Here is a 20,970-nt window from a genome sequence, read left to right as displayed (position 1 = left end):
ACACCACGTTTCCTCCATCCTTCCTAATTCTGTAATTCATATTATTTATTTATTTTGCAGGTCATATTGCAGCATTTGGGCTTAACTTATGATGTTAATAGACACAATTGTTGTGCTCTGTAAAAATGTTTATTATAAATCTATAAAAAGTGAAATGACTCGCGAGGAAACAGGATAAACAACAACAACCCTCAGCATTCAACAGGATTCAATTCATTTAAGCTGCATTTTTTTAAAGAAAAGTAATCCCTTATTTATTTATTTTTGTATTTATTTTAATAAAATCCTGTTGTCTTCATTTGGTGGTTGTTTGTCCCACAGTAAACACCGCATCACGCTGTGGTTTGGTTCCCTTCTGGTAGTTTCGCAGCGCGCCGCTGAGAGGGGACTCACCTTGAAGGCGACAGGCAGCGTCTTGTTGCACCGCCAGTGGGAGGGCAGGACCGAACACAGAAAGTTGGGGCTGTCGGTCCGCACCAGCTCGGCCGGGTGGTCGGCGATGATCTCGGCCATGCTGCGGTTTTCGTGGGGACGCAGTCTTGGCACCGCCGCCGCCGCGTCCGGCTGCCCCGCTGGAGAGCTCACATCGTTCATCTTCCCTGGGACCGGCTGGAGGCTATTGGACGGCGGACTGAACCTCCGACTGGCGCTGGGATCTACGGGAATTCGCATCACAACAGCGTTGATTATCAAAAAAAAAAAAAAAAAAAGGCACCAAAGGCTCCCCAGCTCCTCTCTTTCTTTCTTTCTCTCTTTCTTCCCCGCACACCCAGAGAGAAACTCGAGTGTGCGCCGCTGCTCGCTGAGCCTCAGCGCGCCTGCCAACGGAAAATGGGACTTCGTGAGCGCACACCGCGATTCGAAACCCTCTCCACTACAAACTTTAGTGGGCGCCTTCAAAAGACATTAAATACACTTCCCCGGCAAGAAAAACAAGCCCCTGAAAACGTGATGATGTTTTAAATGACGAGCGCTTTTTTCAAACTTCTCGAGGGAAGCGTCCATGCGCCATGGCGAAGGCGTAGTTGCTCGTGCGTGGATATAAATAACATCAAATAAATGTCCGAGCGGATGATGGGCTATACAATTACAACAAAAAAGAAAGCAGGGTCTAAAATGGAGCGGTCGACTCAGATGCTGGAAAAAGGTTTTTGTGTGTCTTCCTTTAGTGCAAAGTCAAAGCGCTGCTCCAGGTGCGTCATTGAAGTCTTTGTGCCAAACTAAAAGGCTCGCTGAGAGCCCGCAGGCGATGTACACACACACACACACACACAAAAAAAAAAGTTTTCAAAGTCAAAGGAACGAGCTGTAACAATACTTTACAGAGCTATTAATAACCCCGCGACGCCCGCAAAAGTGTGCACATTTTCCGTGAAGTGTCTCGGCCGCGGAGCAGGTTTTTGGAATATGGGGTTAAAAAGGTTGATGAAGTCTGGAAAAAAAAAATAAAAAGAAGAAGAAGAATCATCGCCGGTGAGATGAAGGAGGCGGAAAATAGAATCCCGTTTTTGTAGCTGTAAATGTGGTTAGTGTTTGGAGGCCGGGGTTTCCCGTGCTCAGGCTTTTTGTGGTTTATATAGCTCGAGCGCCCAGCAATTATTGCGCTGATGCGACTCCAACACGTGGTGTCTGGAATCAGATCCATTCCCTCTGCCATAATCTATCACGCCTATACAGACGACCGGACAGGTCTCAGTGTAACGTCTACACACACACACACACACACACACACACACACACACATATGGGATCTGCGTCTCACGCCTTTCTCCCTGTCCTTATTCCCAGATAAGAGTTCCACACCGCCTGCTGTACATACCGACATGTTACCGCTTCCCCGGACCATCCGCGCGCTCCTGACTCTGGAGGTGGTCATTCCCGGTCGGTAAACACGCACCGGTCCACCAGCCCGTGTCGCGTTACCACTGTGTCCCGACGATACGCGGCTCAGAGGAACGTGCAGAGAGTCGCGCCCGGGTTTGAAGTGAGTTACACTCCATAAAGGTATAGGAGTGAGTGAGTCACCGGAGAGCGGTGAGTCAGGTAGAGGCGCAGGGGTAGAGTTTCACTCGGTCGCAGGGGAGAGCTGTTGTGCAGGTGTACAGGTATTCTCCCATACACGGGCTTTCATTTATGTTCAGCCGCCCGCGTGGTGTGTTTCTTGGAGACAGAAGGCTGTTTTGGGAAAGTCAGTGATGTAAAAATCTAATTTCAAAATCTGGTTTGCCTTATAAAAATAGTGTATAGCTGCAAGTTACAATTACACGTGAACTCAACAGCGCCAAAAGATGAGCCCCTGGATGATTTCGATGCGTAATTACGCACAACTCTGTAATATTCATATGCATATCTTAAAAGGACAGTGGTGGGATGCAATTAAGTACATTTACTCAAGCAATACACTTTCAAGGTACACATGTAAGGTAACTGTAGTTTACTGGTGTATATCCATCTTTATGTTTCTACTCCACAACATTTCAGAGGGAATTATGGTAAAACCAGTTCTAAATAATTCACAGTGTGGTGTTGGTATTTAATAAAGGGCTTTATTCGACCACTGCAAAATGACTAATGCAAGAATATTTAAAATTATAATCATACATTTTTCAAACCAAGGCAAACAAAGACAAATAAAAGCACATATTTGGATTAAATCGTATTAATAAAAAACACGGCAGGCATCTTGAAATAACTACAACTTCACACTGTGAGCAACAAAAAAAAATTCAGTTCAAATAAAACAAATAAAAATATTTTTATGCTTGATTTTAGTGCTGAAATGTGTCATATTTTAGAGTGGCTGCTGCTCCGAAGGCAGTTGAGGCCTGCTTGGCCTGTCCCTCCCGTGTCTACTGTAGAGGGCATCATCTACCCTCTGTGAGACTCCATATCTCAGCTGGCTCTCATCAGCCACCCCACCCTCTGCCCTGATTACCCATCAGTCTCCCAGTCACTCTTTTTTGAGTGCCACATCACACAGCGGCATGTGTATTTGCCACTCTGTGTTCCTTTTCCGTTGCTCCCAAACAGGCTTTTTATTGCAGAGAGTCTTTAAGACAAAGGCCTTTGATACTCCAGGCCTGCTTCAAAATAAAAGGGACCTCTGGGAGGCACAGCTGTAAGGTTATTTGGGTCCTGTCAGAGCTTTTGCAGCTTGTTTTTTTATGCTCGGATACAGTCTTATAGATTTTATAATACACTTACTGTGTTGAGAGAAAAAAGTCTAAAGCCTGAGCACTGGAACTCGAAATAACTTGACTTCTTGTGTTTCATAAGTATGTATGTACGTGGGTGTGCACTTGCATATATGTCTGTTGCCGTGTGTGTGTGTGTGTGTGAGTGAGGATGTGGGAGGGATATATATAAAGTCTGAAAGCATTGACATGCATCTGGCACCTCGTCATGTGGACGGGGAGGGAGAGAAAGAAAAAAAAAAAGAGTGATTGAGTTACACTTCCCCTCCGTGTGCCCCAAACACCAGAAATATGGTTCAAATTGTCCAACATTCTCAAAGATCAACTAACAATTCATGGATGGATAAATGTGAATAGTCGTAATTAAATCTGTAATAGTGATAAACATGGCCTTGCAAGAACCGTGGAGCCGCTTATTCCAACAGAGTTCAGTTTCAGCTCAGATAATATCAATCTTTCACCGCTGAATGCGTTCGGGGTAATATGGAAAACATCCTTAATGTTGTAGTGGAATTTAATTTAGGGAAATGTTAGGGATGAAGTAATAACAAACTCTGAGTCAATTTAATCAGCCTAATTATTTGTAATGCAGATGTGTTTTACGTTAGTTTGACTGAAATTTGAACCGGGGATTTCATTGTGGAAGTGTTTTTTGTGTAAAAGACACTTTAATGGAAACGTTATATAAATATTACATCCCAATTTTAGCAAGAAAATCATCTTGCACTCGTTTGTTTGCCAACTAATCAGTCTTAAATTTAGATTATCTGCACCCTGTGATTGTCCCATCAGAGGCAGAGGCAGGAAGAGCATATTGATTTTCCCAGCCCGAACCCAGGCCCCTGAACGCCCCCCCCCCCCTTCACCCCGGTGTAGTCGTGACTTAAACCCTGACAAGCTCTGCTCATCAAAGGGTGTTTGTCCCATCTGACTCCGCTTTGCCTCTCCGCTGTACGTCCAGCATCTGTCTTCCAGCTCTCCACAGGATACGGCCCGCGTTCATACACTAAGGTCTGGCTTTCTGTCATTCAGAGGTAGGTAGGCTTCTGGGTTTGAAATTTGTCGTTTGAAGTCCCAGAGATGTGAAGGAGATATCAGAGAAGGCGGTAATGTGCCAGAATACTCTGTTCAATCAAAAAAAAAAAGCACCACTTCCCCGTTTCAGTGTCCTGGATTTAACCCAGCCAAAAGTCCACTTTGGATTAAATGCGAATGCTGTAACTTTCAGGCAGTGTTGGACTTTAAGGATGTGTGACCCATCCTGCTCAGTGTTAACAAACTTAATATCATGTAGTAATGAATCTAGCATAAATCTGTTCATTCGCTGCGGCTGCTGCTCGCCTGGTGCACAGCTGGATCGTCTCTCTCAGCTCTGGTATTATTCATCTACTGTGTTACACTGGCTTGAAGTCATTGCACAGTAGGAGAAGTCACTAACAGCGAAGAACCACAGTATACCACATTGGGCAGGATGTGCGTTTTATGATTTATGGTAATATTGTATTTCTGCCGCTCAGTTTCAATTATTTGTTTTCAATAAAAATCAAACTCAGCTGACACTCTCCGGCTAATTTTACTGTTGAGATATCAAGCGTGTAATAAAAGATCCTGTCCTCGTTCCCACTTGGAATGACAAAGAGTGTGTGAACCGCTGATATGTACGCACGCACGCATGCACGCTGTCTTTAATGTTGTCAGCGAACTAACAATGCAGACTCTCTCGCTTCCCTTGTCTTTTTAACATCTGTGCATCTGTCAACATCTTTACATCTCTCTTGCTGTTTGACATCAGCAGAGACACAAACAGAGAGACTGTGAGATTGTGAATGGATCACATCAGCCTCGACCACCGGACCACGCCCGTCTCTGAACTCGACCTTCATTTCGATCTCAACTACACGATCGGGGCGCTATTGCGGCGACGAAATCTTCACGCAGAATGACACCTGGCAAAATACTCATTGTCTCACACACACACACACACACGCACACATGCACACAGACACACACACACACTCAAACGGTGACAGTGTCCCGATCACAACTTGTAACCAGGCTGTTCTCATTCACTGTTTGTATATAACTATGAAAAGTAATGCACTGTAATTCGTGTGTAATCCATGTATTTATTTCAGGTCTGCAGCAAAGAAGCAAATCAGGTGACGTAGTATAACAGCGCAAAAAACCACATAGGGACGGGTCCCAAAACACAGGACTTTCATCCGCCGGACTGGTGTTCCTGTCCCGGAAGTACTAAGCCAAACCGTGACCTTTTTTCTGCACTCTTCTTCTGCTGCTTAAACTTAATCGTCACAGTCACGGCGTTGAATACATGTTGAGAGAATACTGTGAACACACACTTCGAGGCCCATCTATCCACACCATCAACACTTCATTAGGAAAGATGACACGGCAAACAAAGCTCGATTCATCTGATTTGATCAGATGTTGATTCATAAAATCCAAAATCAATCTGTCACATGAACCTAAAAGATTTAAGGATGGATTGATACCATGCTAGCTTGTCAGGAAGGAGGCTAAATAACAATCCAATTTGGCTAAATTCTGATGGGGCTCCCTTGACCTCTGCCACCAAGACATCTGAATGAAAATGGCCCCCGATACTCACTGACTCTCACTGTAGAGTCTTTAGTCACTTGAGTGTGTTCCTTGGACAACACTACAGCATTAGTTCTCTGAGCGTCTCTTTCATATCCAAGCAAAATTGTTTTTGTAACTGAGATATGCTTACACAAATTATTATTGAATTGAATCAAATCGAAAATCGAATCAGGAGTCCATCAGTTTAGAAAAACCAACCAACCGTCCAACAGTTTCAGGACGGAGGACACACCCGGCTTTATGGGTTCATGCACATGCCTGCGCTTCTATATTTGCAGATAATATATTTGACGATATGTCAAAAACACAAGAGAGCAACACTCTTCCTCTCTCCTTCTCCTTTTCACATGCTCTCATCATTCAAGAGGAAAAGTACAGCCACTTAAGACTCAGGATAAAGACTCCATTTCACAGTGGTGCATTTTTCAAGACACTTAATTATAGCTTTCTAGAGGAGGCCTGTGACGAGGCCCAGGCCTTCTCAGCTCTAACGGGATGTTTCCATGTTTGGCAGGCCACCAGCCAATCGCTCTGCCAGCTAACCAATCAGGGAGCCCACCAGGCTAGGCAGCAGAGCAGCCAAAGATCCAGTCTACCAGACAATCAACCAAACCCAACAGGCAGAGCAGAAATGCAACCGCTAAACTAGCCTGCCGCTCACTTAGTTAGCCTTGGGCTCGTAGCCTGCCAACCAGGCAGTCAATTAGCGAACCAGCTATCCATCAGTGGAGGATGACTACGAGCAGAAACTTTACTCCTCGTGACCTCATTGACACAACCTCACCGACTCACATCCACGCACTGATCCCAGATCACAGCAAAGCCCTTAATGACTGTTTGTCACCGAGCCCGTGACATCACCGTGAACTGTTAGGACGAAGACGGCACGTTCTGCGGTGTGTGTGTTTGCATGTTCCCGAGCGACCATTTTTCACGGGATGTAATCCAAGTTTTGTATTAGACTTTGAGGTGGCTGGAGAGCCCAGTGCCTGGGGAGTTTAATGTATTTATTCCTCAGTGAGAAATACAGAAAGAGTTTGTCTGATATTTCACTCTGTTCTTGAAATGGCAGAGAGCAGCATGGAAAGAGATGGAGACGCGGAGGGGGCGGCTGCTCACTGCTTGTGGCAGGCAGGAGGGTAGAGGAGGGAGGGAGGGAGGGAGGGAGGGAGTGGGGGTATAAAGACAATTTCCTCTCTGCTCTTATTGCTCTGACTGTCTGCCGCCTACCGCCTTCATGGAGGTCCCTAATTGAGATCACTTGTACTTAAAAATAGGAACAAAAAAGGAACTTCTGTGGGCAGGGAGATGGAGAGGAGAAAATAAAGCTGTAATATGTGACGAAGGCTGCCATTAAAGAGTCCCAATGAGAGATCTGAGCGACTGAGCCGAGAACTCTTTCTCAGCCTGCCAGGGAACCCTCAGATGTTGACGTGTCACACACCACCTGCTGTCACAGCGCTACAACTGTGCATGTGTAAGAGTGTATTTGTAGGGTTTTTCTGTGTGTGTGGGTGGGTGTATGGCTCTTTGATGGGGTAGTGTGACAGTGCCCGGGGCTGAGGCCAGACATATGCCAAGTTTCAGTTTTTCCACTTTTGTATGAGAGTGTGTGCGTTACAGTTCGTCTTTACATAGCTGCAACAAAATATCTGTACAGTGATCGCGCACATTTGGCAGACCCGCTCTATACAGCCATTGTGTCATTAGCTCTGCTATTATTAGTCCTTCACTTTAATTCAGCACTTCTACCAATCAAACCCTCCCTCGAGCGGCCTTTCCCAGACTCAGTCCCAGAGTGTCCCTGAGGCGCGCTGGTTTCCCCTTCAAAGCATCTATCACTCAATCAGGTATGATCGCGCTATTAATCAAACAATGACCCCCCCCTTCCTCCCCCTCCTCGGAGACCAGTTTGAAGGATTGGTGCGAAGGAAACGTAGCGTATCCAGGAGTGGTACCGGACCACGGCTGGGAACAGGAACCCTGTAAAGAGCGTTTTTCTTGGACCGAGACCCTCTGTAGGTGCTAAAGACAATACAGACACTCGGGCTAGGCCAACATTCCACTTTACACTTTTCCCTTCCTCTGTGTATTTCACTGGTCTACTTCCCCTCTGCAAACTAGCCGGCTAGTATCAAAATATTTATAGTACATCTGCAAGACATGCTGTTCTCATGTATCCAAGACCGTTTAGCCCTGTGTTCATTATGCGAGGTAAAACTAATACCAGATTTATAGGGGGAGATTTCTCTCTGTTCTCCCCTGTCCGTGTAGTGCGACTGAGGATGATTTATGTGAGGCGAGGAGGCACAGGCGAGATAGATAGAGTGACTACGCGGCGAGAGGCAAACACGCAGTGGCCCAGACTAGCACTCGCAGGGGGGCTATCAGCTATCACTCGCCCGTTTCCACTGCTCCTGTTTCTGACCGGAGGAAGGCAGGACAGGACGGACAGCGGCTGGAGGCGAGGGAGGGAGGCAGAGGAAGGAGGCAGGAGGTAAGGATGTATATGAATGGAGGCAGGGTGGAGGAATGTCCAGGTGCACCGGGTCCAAATCGATATAAGGAGCTGTAGAAGAGGGCCAAATAAAGGGGGAAAAAAGTCTGTCATGGATGCTCAATTGCACACAGACATAAACATAGACGGTGTAAACCCACGCCTTAAAATATACCATATGCATTTTTTTTCTTCTCAAACGTGTTGAATATACTATCTGTTTTGCTTGGCCATTCCCACAGACCGGGTACCATGACTGTTACGGTCACTCAGTGAGCCGACATTGAAAAGCTAAAAAGGAAGTCCTGGCTTTGCTACTTCATTTCTGGGGGGTAATCAATGTCAAAACTGTCAGTCAGCACGTCCAGCACTGAGCCACCGGCCAATCAGATAAACAGGAAATGAAAAAACTGTACTGGGCAGGCACCGCATGCAGCCACCAGCACTCAACTTCCGAGGGTTTGGATCTTGCTCTCCTTTTTTTTCCCGATCTCTTCCTGAACACGGTCCAGCTCGGAGACGCTCCAAAAACCCTGAGCATACACTCCGCAAACCTGGAGCCATACATACTAGACTGGGATCCAAAAACCATTTAGAAGTCAAAATGGCCCCGGGAAGCTTTGGCTTGCGAAAGATGTCGAGAGGCCTCACATATAGCATCTGATGCTCTGCGTGCCGAACGAGTTAACAGATTAAGTTGAGAGTGTCATCGCTGATGCAGCACACTCAGCGATGGGTCTTTGCCGAAAAACCCCAGCCTGTAATTACACTGAGCCTATTAAGCTACTGGTCAGAAATGACTCACAACAAGGCGGGGGTGTAGAGGGGGAGAAAACGAAGGGTGAATGGAGTTCACTTTCGACGCTCGCAGCCTGAGATGTCCTCAGACAAAATCAATTCCAGTCATCTTTGGAAAAGTGGGTTCAAAGAAAGAAAACATCACATAAGTCACAGAAGATAAATGACTATTGTGTGATTATGTGACCTATGACCCTGTATTTTCCACACTCAACAACAGAAGTTGCTGGTTGTTCCAGGACGGAGCCTTTTCTTGCCGTGTCTGCTCTGCTCCTAGCTGAGACTCGGATGACGCCAGCTTTATAGCGCCTCAATCGAGTCCTGAGCAGGGCGACTCAGCGACTGTAGGGTCCCACAGGGAACATCAATTACGTTGTGAAATGCTGTCCTTCAAACACAATCTATTCTGTGGTGTTGCATTATAGCAGAGACTTTGAATGTCACGCACATATAAAAATCCCTCTTTGGCAATAGGGTTGCTGGGATGTGGTCTTGGGCTGACAATTAAATCTTCCGCATGGAATATGCTGTCACTCTGGAAGCGCACGATTTATGGGCGAATCATTTTGCGAGAGCTGATCACTTTAAACGAAATGCTTTTACCGGATTTTATGGCGTCATAGATCACTCCGATAAGCTCTTGTGTCCTCGAGAGACTGAAAACTGTCCCCAGTAGTTGCAGAACTCATTTATAGATAATTCAATGAGCTCTAAACAATCAGAATCAGAATCAGAAATACTTCAACAATCCCAGGGGGAAATTAAAATCCAACCTCCTCGCACTGAGAAAAGTCTTACACAAACTAGTGATCCTTTAGCAACTTTCCTGCAAGAGGGGCAAATATTTAACACTTTACAAACCCCGAAGCGTGATCACATAGCCCTGTGAACACATTTCAGTCCAACAAAAGCAGCTTCTACCAGTAAAGAGAACCTTCAAATCATAATACATGTATACAGGGTTAAAGACCGTAAACATCAACCCTGTGTTTACCTTGCACGGGATTGTTTTTCATTAGTAATTGCCTCACACTGTGAGCCTGATGATTGGGTAATATTTATGATAGGGCCTTAGGGCCTGCTTCCCTCTCAGTCTCTCTTATGTCTATAAAATCTTTTACTCTTGGCTCAACTGCAGTACAGACAAGGTCCCATTAGGACCTGATTGTATATGTGCTTTTAAAGTGTGTCTCTACGGTGCCTTTAATGTGTACAGCTCATGTGCTTATGTGCGCATACGCATGTGATGTGGGGTGTGTACGTACAGTATGCGTGTAGCAGTAAAGGGGCCGGCTCTGGGACGTTGGTTAACCGGACTATAATTTGGAGGCCCAGTGAAGACTCCCAGCAGCCTCTCACTGTTTGTTTACCAGAGAGACCAACTCCACTGTTTCTGCTGCATCTGCAGGGTCTTGCAGGAAAAGGGTGTGTGTATCTGTCTGGCTGTGTGTAGGTGTAATCATGTGTGTAATGTAGTATTCATGTGAAAGTGACATTTGGTAGAATAGGTCAAGATAAATGTGTCTGCGGGCATTATAAAGACCATTTGGACTATACATTTCCTTAAAGTAACATTCTCTAATGTACTTTTTTTTTTAAGGAACCACTGCTTCCAATTAGGCTAAGTAACTCCGACTTCCCTCTTTTTCCTCCTACACCTTTAAGCGACAGTAAATCAAAGCTTCAATACACACACGCCGCCCGTTCTTTGTCATGAATAAGAAAACAAGAAGAGCTCAACTTCACAAAAAACACCCTCACATTAAAAAAAGTGTTTGTCAGCAAAAAGAATCACTGCTATTTTTGTTTGTACCCAGAGTAATTCTCCAGAGACTCAACTGCGCGCTCTCTGTCCCAATTGGGATTTTTGTTTTTTTCCACAACCCTCCTCCCGAGCAGGAATAAAAAAGAAAACAATGCGATTCAAAAGACCGGAGCTGCAAGCCTGTCATTTAGCTGTTACTTTGAATTGTCTTCGCTCTGCGTGAGTTGTTTTCTTTCTCACACACACACACATGCACACGCAAACACACACACGCACACACACACAGAATAGTTGCAGCATCCTAAAATTCCATCACGAGAGAGAGGAAGAAAGACAGAGGAGGAGAAGATCTTTCAAAATATCACTCTAATAAAATATTCCTGCTCCTCTGGGATCCTCCTTTGCTCATTCAGCATCAGGAGAAGTGAAGTGGAAAACGCCTGTTATTGGTCTCCGTCCAAAAAGGAGAAAGAGAGAAAAGGGAGAGAGAGAGAGAGAGAGACCTATTTCCTTTGGGGGAAGACAGAAAATAGAATGAGCAGCGCAACAGTTGACGGAAAACTTTTAACTGCGACAACCGAATGAACTACAGACGACTGTAAGGGGGCAGCTGTCTGGGTGAGTGACAGGATTCAGCTCCAGACTGAAAGCCTGCCCCAGTGAGGATCAGACCATGTGTATGTATACAGACTTTGATGACACGGAGCTGCTTGTCGGAGCGCTGTGATTGGATTGAATACGTGTAAACGGGAACAGCTCTGGGATCAGCATAAAGCACACCGTCAGCTACAAGTTCTGTAAAGACGTGAACCTCAGTCACAGCAGATCACTTTGAAACGACCTGAAATGCGACGTAGTTGGGGATTTAGCAGTTTTGTAACATTGCTGTACAAGCAGAAATGATTTAAAACTTTTCTTTTTCACAGCAAGAGTCATGCAGACTTCTGATAATTAGTGAGACAAGAAAACCTAACAGTTAACACTTTATTTAACTCCCTATTAGCTACTTACTCTAAATAACACAATTTATAACACTGTGATGTAGTATTAAACTGACACGAGGACATTTTTAAGTGTCTTTTAACGTCCTCTCAACAACTATAACTCCTCCTTTGATGCATTCAGTTCATTATAACACACGTAATCATCTAAAATATATCTTATATAAAAACAAATCTAAGAATTTGTTTATATCTTTATTAATGAAGTCGTTATTCAGCCTGTTCACTCTGGTTTGGGCAGCCTTAGGTTCCCGAATTGTGTCAGGTGCTTGAACTCCGCCTGGATCCAATTAGATTTATTAATGAAGTATGTATTTATTATGAAATACCTCTCCCTCTCTCTCCATGACAACTGAGCCAACTCTGCCCACTGATGAAGGCCGTGAGATGTGGGTGAAAGCCCCAGGAGGAATCTGGTGACGGAGCAGATAGCTTATGGACGCTTCACGGGAGTTGTTATAATTGTTCACTTAAAATGTCCCAATATCTGCTTACGACTCCACTATAGTGTGTTATAAACTATTTATCTAGTTAAGTGTTTATGGAAGCTTATAAAGGCGAAGTAAAGTGTTACCGCATAACCTCGTAATGTCTCAGGTCTTAATCTTAATCATCTGCATGCTTGTTTGCATGCTGGCTTCCTCCCTTTCTTTCTTTCTTTCTTTCTAACCCTCTCTCTCTCTCTCTCTGGAGGCCACTTTACAAATGGGAGCTACCACGTCTAGCTTCCCTCTTCTCCCACGAGACTTGTCAATATCAGCTACACACACACACACACACACACACTGTTCAAAGTTCAAAGACTGGCATCCCACTTAACACACCTACACACACTCTCCTGGCCCCTTTTGTGTCTCTGGGGCATATTTCATTTCAGTGTCTGTGTACACATTTGATTATGTTTCCTTGCGTGTGTGTGTGTGTGTGTGTGTGTGTGTGTGTGGGTGCCACAGGTGGTACGCTGCCGGTGACTCTGCTCTGATTATTGCGGTGACCAAAGCATCGCCGCCCCGTCACATTTGTCATCGCCCCTTCTCCTGAAAAAGCGTGGGTGGGAGGGGAAGGAGGGAGGGTGGACATAAGGGGAAGGAGAGAGAGGAAGGAAAGAGAAGAAGAGGAGGGTAGATGATGGTAAAGGCCCCCCTCCCGCCCCCCCAGTGCCATATGGGAGGTGGTTTGAAAGAGTCTTGTGTTGCTCCTACTGTACTCCTCACGAGTGCAAACCGATCCTTCCCTTTGTAGCATATCTATGTCTCACTTACTCTTTTTCCTCCTTTTAATGTTTCTTTCTCACTCTCTAATTTTCTCACTCTGTATCTCTCACTCTCACATGAAAGAATAACCATGGAACCTCTCTCCTCCATTCACACACACACACACACACACACACACACACACACACAGACACACACACACACACACACACACACACACACACACACACACACACACACACAGACACACACACACACAGACACACACACAGAGGCCTTCAGAGTTGTCAGAGCACCATAAAAGGCTTGCGTGGGCGTTGTCGTGTGGGTGGGCACTCTGATTTTCAGGTGTATTTGATCTGTTGTGTTCACACCTCGGCGCTGGCAGGGGGCCCACTGTGTGGGCAGGTAATTTGAGCAAATTAGGAGATGGGGCCTGTGTGTTATTAATGACACCCCACACCCTGCACTGCACGTCCACCTATTGTTCCCTCCCCTGCAAGTACCTTTCTTTTCTTCCGCTCCGAGTTCCCCCCCGGTCCCATCTGTGCCTCCTGCTCAACACCCACCCTCAGCCCCTTCTGAAGGCACAGTGTATGGAACACACACACACACACACAACACACACACACACACACACACATGGGACGGGGGCGGCAGGAGAGGGGATTGGTTCCAGGTGCCAGTTTGAGTGAGAGCATTAATCAAGCAGACATGTCTTCCTGTCACAGACACCTTCAGCACACACTGCACATCTATACACTCACAGTATATGCTTGCACAGTAGTAGCTACAACCTCCACTGTCATTATCCCGCAACATTGCAACAAACCAAACTCCCATTTAAAAATGAGAAAACGTCTCCACAAGTGTTTTTTAAATGTGTGCCGAGTGACAAACGATGACTTGTGAGAAAGTGAGAGCTGATACCGGCGTCTGAAGACACGCTGTAACAAGGTGCGCTTATCCCCGGCCCCACTGATCTGCTGCCAAGCTATTGATCACAGTCAGTGCTCGCTGTAACTCTTTGATGCTCTGTCCTCTACTCATCTCGTTTCACCTTCTCCTTGAAAACCGAACAGAATCCTACCCGTCTATGTTTACACTTTACAATTTACAGTGTGTGTTACCTGACATAAATAATCAGAATGGCTTCAAAAATATGGCTAACACGTCCAACCCGTGCTGCTCTTTTCATGACCCGCTGGTAAGTAGGTTTATATATTTGGGAGTTTGGCCTGAGTCAGAGGGGATACCGCATTCCTTTAAGATTAAACCAACAAGGGGAAAAACCTGCCCTTTTCTCCAGCGTGGGGCAGAACAGGTACGGCCTTGTGTAGGTGCTGCGGCCACACTCTCACTCACATCGTTACAGGCTGAACCCAAACATCCAGGAGGCTCGACACTCCATATTTCCCCCTTACAGAAACACGGAGCGTGGAAGCGAAGCCGCCTCGGCCGTTTCGCAGGGAAAGCGAGGGGGGGGGGGGGGGGGGGGGGGGGGGGACTCTGAACAATGGCGTTCAGGTTTCCTGTGGTTTGCTGTATCAGCTCTGCTTAAAGCCATCTCCTGACTTAAATAACTCAAATCAAACACGGAAGAGAGAAAAGAGAGGACGTGAAACAGGGAGAGCTAAGTGAAAGAGGTGTATGAATCGGGGTTATAATACTGGTGTTCTGTTTCATTAGGGTGAAGCGGTTCCAAGATAGACCAATTTTCAAAGTGTTAGGTAGTTACTTCCTCTCTGAGGGCTTATATCGGATAACGGTAATTCGCCCAGCATGATGCAATTGAAATGGATGAAGGGCTGCGTGATCTTGTTAAGCGTGAAAATAGCACAGCGCTGCATTAAATGCCTCAGTGGCTAACTCAATGGCATTGAACTGGTAATTATGGTGTGCTCAAAAATCATAGCTTTGCGTCCAAAACACACACACACCAATTTGGCATGTAGCTAGAGCAAACACAGCCGCGATATTAAACAATTGCATTGATTGATGAGGAAAAAAAGCAGCGTTTAACAAACAGGCTTTATCGCTCCATCGGGAAAATCGGTTATGAGTCCATTATCAACACTTTAAAGAGGCAGAAACCTACAGTAAGCACAGTCAATTGCCAGATTTCCTTATCACAATAATGTAATTACCCCCCCAGCTACTGAATCTGGGGATAAAAGGAGGGATAATACACAGTGCCTTGTGAGTATTTACACTGAACTCTCCGTTTGTTGTTGCAGTCTCCGTATTACAGGAGTGAATGTGGTCGGACTCCCTTTCTTCCATGTTTCAATAATCTCCCTGCTTCGTTTGGAGGGAGGAGAGGCAGATACTGTACATGCCTGTGCAGTTCAGAGTTGTTCTGGGTGAGACAACAAAGTGCGGCGGTGCACACTACAGAAAAAAAAAAGTGACTCACGGTCGGGCTTTTTTTCTGTTTCTCTGGGAAAAGGTGACATTCATTTCCATTGATTTGAGATATAATGTTTCAGATATAATGGTTTGAACTGTGCTCTATGACCACGCCGGCACTGTTACGAGTGAAAAGAAAAACAAAGTTGAGGAGAAAGGCAACTTTTTCCCTCAACTTCAACATCAACAGAGGGGGAAATACCTATTCCAGGCTATTCAAATCAGGGTCACAGTGTTTCCACGACACTCTCGTTTAGACCTTAATAAGTGCCTGCAGCCTATTTAGGGCCGTACTCAACCCACCATTCACTGCTGGTTCATATATGAGTGAAAACACAGACCAATTAATCTATCTTTGATTAAACACTGATCACATTAACACTCTGCACCCCTCTTGATTACCCGGAGGAATTATGTAGACTAATGTGGACCTCTAGCACTAATAAGTCCTAATAGCTGGTGCAGCAAGCAAACACACACAGCACCATTTTACTCCATCAATATGACCCTGCCGGGATTAAATAACATGTTTGCCTCAAAGGTACAATTAAGCATTGCTAAATAGAGTTCCTTTGAGCCTGGAGTTAAGGGAAGAGTCTTCTTTGCACAGTAGCAGCCAGTGAAGCGCTCAGATTTTTCCCCCTGGCTCTTTCAAATTACCTATTGATGAGTGGGCTTCACGTCTCTCCCTGGCTGGTGGGGGGGGGAGTGGGTGGGGGGACGTCTGGTTCACTTTTAAGATGTCTCCAAGAAGCAGGCCTGTGGTTAGATCTAAGGCAACACTTATGCAACAGAAGCTGCCTTTCTCAAATACATATACGGTTTCCCTGCAAATTATCGGAGATTTTCTTCGGGGAAAGTTTTCCGCCCGGAGTTTGATATTTACCCACATCGGCCCGCTTTTTCTTTTGATCGTGTTGATTCGGGTCCGTCTGTGTAAGCACTTTTTTCCCCTCTAATGCGACTGCACAACCTTACCGAACGATAATTGCTCCCATGACTTAATTGTCTATATGTAATTAAGTTTGTAATAGAGAAAATAGGCACTTAAATGTTCCCCAGAGAGGCACGGTGGTTGAGTGGGTGCCACACATGTTGAAGATTATTCTGCCCTCCTCGTCTCATCTGCCAGTCTGAGGAGTTATAAAAAATGTATTTGAGGCAATTAAATTAAACTTGCTTGATGTAAATGCCAAGGCAAATTTTAATGAGCCCTCTTTTTTTCTCAATTTGGAATATTTGCCCACTCCCTCAAGTCGGCTCAATTTATCGCTGGGAACGTTCACTCAGTCCTAAATTAAAACTGTCCCTAAATGCAGATCTACGGACGGGATGGAGTAATGTGGCTTTTCTAACTAACAAAACATATTTTGTAACTTGTGCGCTCATTAAAGTGGCTGACGCCGGACAGAATGATCCAGGAGAAACATGGGAGCAGGGGAACTGGGAGAAAATATATAAAATCAACAGAGAGCCGGCTCATTATGTCATGTGTTTGACCACCGAGTGAATTCAAGTTATGGGGGAAAAGACAATTAATCCTTGTACCTCAACATCAAGATCAACAGAAATAAATATGTGTATTAAAAATCTAAACTCTGCGTCGTGAATCATAGACGACGTTTCACCCAGGTTCAGTTTAATGAATGCTCAAAATCAAACTCCACTTCATTCAAACTCTGATAGTTTTTTTCTTTCGTCCAAACCAAAACAAAAATGTTTACGGCGCCAATCCTAATTTTGAACCACTTCTGATACACTACTGAACGCCACCTTTATTTATTTTAAATCATAAATACAACAGAAAGCGCCCGGTGGTCTCGCAAAATCACACTGCGCCGTCGAGGGGGCTTTTTGTGGTTGCACTGACAGATTTACTACCCAGATGTTCATAAACAGGGGCAACATCAATGGGCCGCCCCGCCGTATCAATCAGCAATGCTTTATACGGGGGAATTGAACAGTGATTATCTTTCCTCTGTCTCTCTCCACCTGAACATCTGTACACATCTGCTCCTCTCACCCTCCGCTGCAGCATGCTTTCAATTTCCTGCAGCGCTGCTCCTCTCCCCTCGTTCTCCCGCGCTGCGACCCCAGAGACGCACCGTGAGGTCAGGGGTTAACATGGTAATAGGTGGTGGTGATTGGTAGAAGACGCTCACTCTCTCCCCGGCTTTCAGAGAGTATTAGGAGTCACCCTGCTTCTGTGCGGAGCGGCAGCCCAGAACAGCTGTGTCTGACCACGGAGCGACTTCTTAAAAACATCTTTTAAACATTTGATTTGGACAGAGGAGCGGAGGCTATGGACCGGAGCGGGGAACTCGGGGTTTGGTGGGTGGGGGCTATTAAACTGTCTATTCCTTGTGTCGCGAGGGAATGGAAATGTTTGTTTAAATTTGAAAATTCATCTGGTAAACCTAAAACATCATTTATTTTGCTGATTAAATTAGATTGTGTAGAGAAGCTGTCACAACAGAATACAGCAAACCCAAAGCAGAGGCCGCAGACTGCAGCATGCAAGTTGGCCTCCGCAGGTAATTGAAAAACACAGAGTTGACACCGCTTCTGTTTCGCAGGTCTTTAATTTTTGCGGTTTGATTTCCTATCGATCCAATTTGGGATCCAAGTAGGATCTTGAATCAATGACTGGACAAACAAAATAAAGATGAATATGAAGAAAAATCAGAACTGAAATGTGCATTTTAAATATTTTACCGGGAATAAAGTACGAATCAGGGGTTCTTCTAACACAAATACACATATAATGTCTTTCTTTAGTAATTTGAGGAGAAGCGATAAGTGAGAGGAAGTTGATAGGTTCGAGTTCAAATTAATTATTCCAACATTTAAATGATAAATTCATGTAATGGAAGTCGACGTGGAGCAGCTTTGTGTCGATGAAACGCTCCCTCTAGCCGGCAGAAATCGACACTGATTAATTAATGACAGCAGCACCACTGAACAGTTTCAGGAAGCGATTACAGACCTTTCTTGGCAAACTAATCGATACTTCTTCCCTACACACAACAGAGACACCCAGCACACACAGTCCAGTAATCCCCACATCTTGTTCCAATGCTCCACTGTAAACGCTCTGGTGCAGCGTCTGTTTACGTTTGTCAAAAATATCAGCCATGCTTTTGTTTTTGGGTTCCGCGACGGCGTAGCTTTGTAAATCTAAGGGTATGTTGCACAAACATGTCATCTTCCTCTTCCAGAAATATTTATAAACATCACGTAGAGTAAATACTGGAATCTGTAAATGCGCAGAGGTTTTCGGGGTTGTCGGGTTTTTTTTTTTTTGTATTTGCGAACCACAAAATGTCTTGATGATAGTTGGGTCTTTCTTCCACCGCAAGTGCTTGGACCTTGATAGCGAGGTCCTCAATGACCTCAGCTGATCCCCCCCTCTACTCGTCTTGACCAAAATCCTTCAATCACATCCAAGATCTTTACCCCCTTTACCCAAAACCCTTAATTCCTCTGTCCAAACCTCAACATCTGACCCCGAGTCCTCCCCATGACCCAAACCTCTACAACCCATCTCCAGACACAACAGCAACCAGCGAAGCGGTACTCACCCCAGAAGAAGTTTTGTTGACATGGTGTCACTGTGCTGAACAGGCTGTTAGATGCCATAGCTGCCTCTGGTTGCAGCAAGCCCCACTTTTGTTCCTCTGTGGTTTCCGTGACCCCTGACACGTCCTAAACCAAGAGTACGCAGCGTGTCATGAAGAAAAAAAAATGGAAAAGCCATCCACAAGACATGCTTTTACGTATCAACTATTTGGATGACCACAAGTAACGACCAGGTCTGGTTTTATAGAGCAAAAAAATTGCAGAGGCAAATATCGCCTTTGCGGATAGATCAGATGGTGTCGGACTTGCTTGCTTGGCGAGTGTGGTTGGAACGTACTTACTCGCTTAGCGCCGTCCCTGTGACTGGTGCTGGCCCGCGACGATTAACCATTTACACTCCAGGTCGCCCTCAAACACCAACCCCGAGCCGCACGTCTGTGGTTCTGTGGTTGTTTGGGAGGCGAGCAGAGCCCTCACACAACCCAAAAGGCACCAGCTTTAAAACTCGTCTCTTTCCTGCCCTCCATATGCCGTCACTGGAGAGCCTGGGTCACATGCCCTCTGACGTCATCACGGCACAGCAGTGGAGTGGGACAGCCTACCGTTGTGGCTTTCTTCCCTCTCCTCTTCTCGGACTTTTTTCTCTCCTCCCTGGCTCCCCTCCTTCTCTCTTACGCGTGGTTCGGCAGCGTTTCCAGGCTCTCTGGGGGATCGGGGTCTGACGCTCCCATGAGTCAGGGAGGCTTCAGTGGGGGCAGCTTGTTCAACCGCCCATGCCTCCTCAGCATATGGGGAACAGCGTTCTCTCTGCTCTCTGCTCTCCCTTCACTCTTTCATCCCCCTCCCTCTCTCTTTCTATGTCTCTCTGCTGCTCCTTCCCTCAACTCCTTTAACAGGCTGCTGTGCTGCTCCTGTCTGCCTCTGAGCAGGGAGAGCTGTGCCTGGTAAGATTTGAGGGTGTGAGTGAGGAGCGAATGGCTGGCTGGCTCGCGGTGTGAGACTGGGTGTGTATGCATGTGTGTGTGTGTGTGTGTTTGTGTTTGCATGTGCAGCAGAGAGTATCGGGAAAGAGAGAGACAGAAAGGCTGGGTGAATGTGTGTGTGAAGAGAAAGCGGAGGTGGTGTGAAACTGCTTATTTACAGTGTGTGAGTGTGCGAGAGAGCTGCTTCAGTGTCACTTTTGCAGCCTGAATGAATGTGTTGCGTTCTTCATGGCTTTTCTTCTCCAGTCTCACACTCTTTATGTCTACACGGACAGTAGTCACGTTATTGTGTCATTGACTGTGTGCATGTATGCATGCAAACCTGTACTGATCTTAAATCATCTGTCATAGCGACGGAAGGGGGCGATTCCCGTAAAAGGCCATAAATCATGGCCACCTGTCACACACACACACACACACACACACACACACACACACACACACACACACACACACACACACACACACACACACACACACACACACACACACACACACACACACACACACACACACACACACACACACACACACACACACACTTTAATAGAGACACCCTGCAAGAATGGCCTGCCAATATGTAGTGTGCGGTACATTACAATCAGCGGTGATCATCACACACACACACAAAAATTCCCACGCACGTAAATGCAGTACACACCTTCGCGGCTCGTCTTTGATCAGCGATTGTAGGTGTTTGTTTTAACAGATCAAAAACAAAAATCAGTGTCGGTACAAAAACAGAGGAACGTGTGGTATGAAGCTTGAAGTTCACGTCAGGCTCTAAAGTGAATCAGTCATCGTGCCAGTGGGCAAGTATGAATAAGCAACAAAGAGGAGAACATGGCGATTTAATAATAGTCCGTATCTAAAAGGGTTGGTCCAATTCAATTAAAAAATGAAATGTC

The 20,970-nt window shown here is 45.6% G+C and overlaps 1 protein-coding gene across 5 annotated transcripts in view; it reads right to left on the bottom strand.

Annotated features, from left to right (window-relative positions):
* runx2b (RUNX family transcription factor 2b) overlaps positions 1–19,978 on the bottom strand; it is a 43,286-nt gene extending 23,308 nt beyond the window's left edge. For 3 of the 5 annotated variants that reach the window (XM_083933599.1, XM_083933602.1, XM_083933603.1), the window contains exons 1-3: positions 19,421–19,978; positions 19,082–19,205; positions 394–656 (exon numbers count right to left, since the gene is read on the bottom strand). In XM_083933599.1, the coding sequence (XP_083789725.1) occupies positions 394–656; positions 19,082–19,139 (321 nt within the window). In that variant the 5' untranslated portion in view covers positions 19,140–19,205; positions 19,421–19,978. Of the gene's footprint in view, positions 1–393; positions 657–1,819; positions 1,936–19,081; positions 19,206–19,416 lie in introns of those variants that run through there. The other 2 variants (XM_083933600.1, XM_083933601.1) reach the window with 2 other exon arrangements.
* Positions 19,979–20,970: the final 992 nt, after the last annotated feature.

The sequence above is a fragment of the Echiichthys vipera genome (assembly GCF_963691815.1).
Source record: "Echiichthys vipera genome assembly, chromosome: 19".
Lineage (NCBI taxonomy): Eukaryota > Metazoa > Chordata > Actinopteri > Perciformes > Trachinidae > Echiichthys > Echiichthys vipera.
This window is presented reverse-complemented; position numbering and strand designations above follow the sequence as displayed.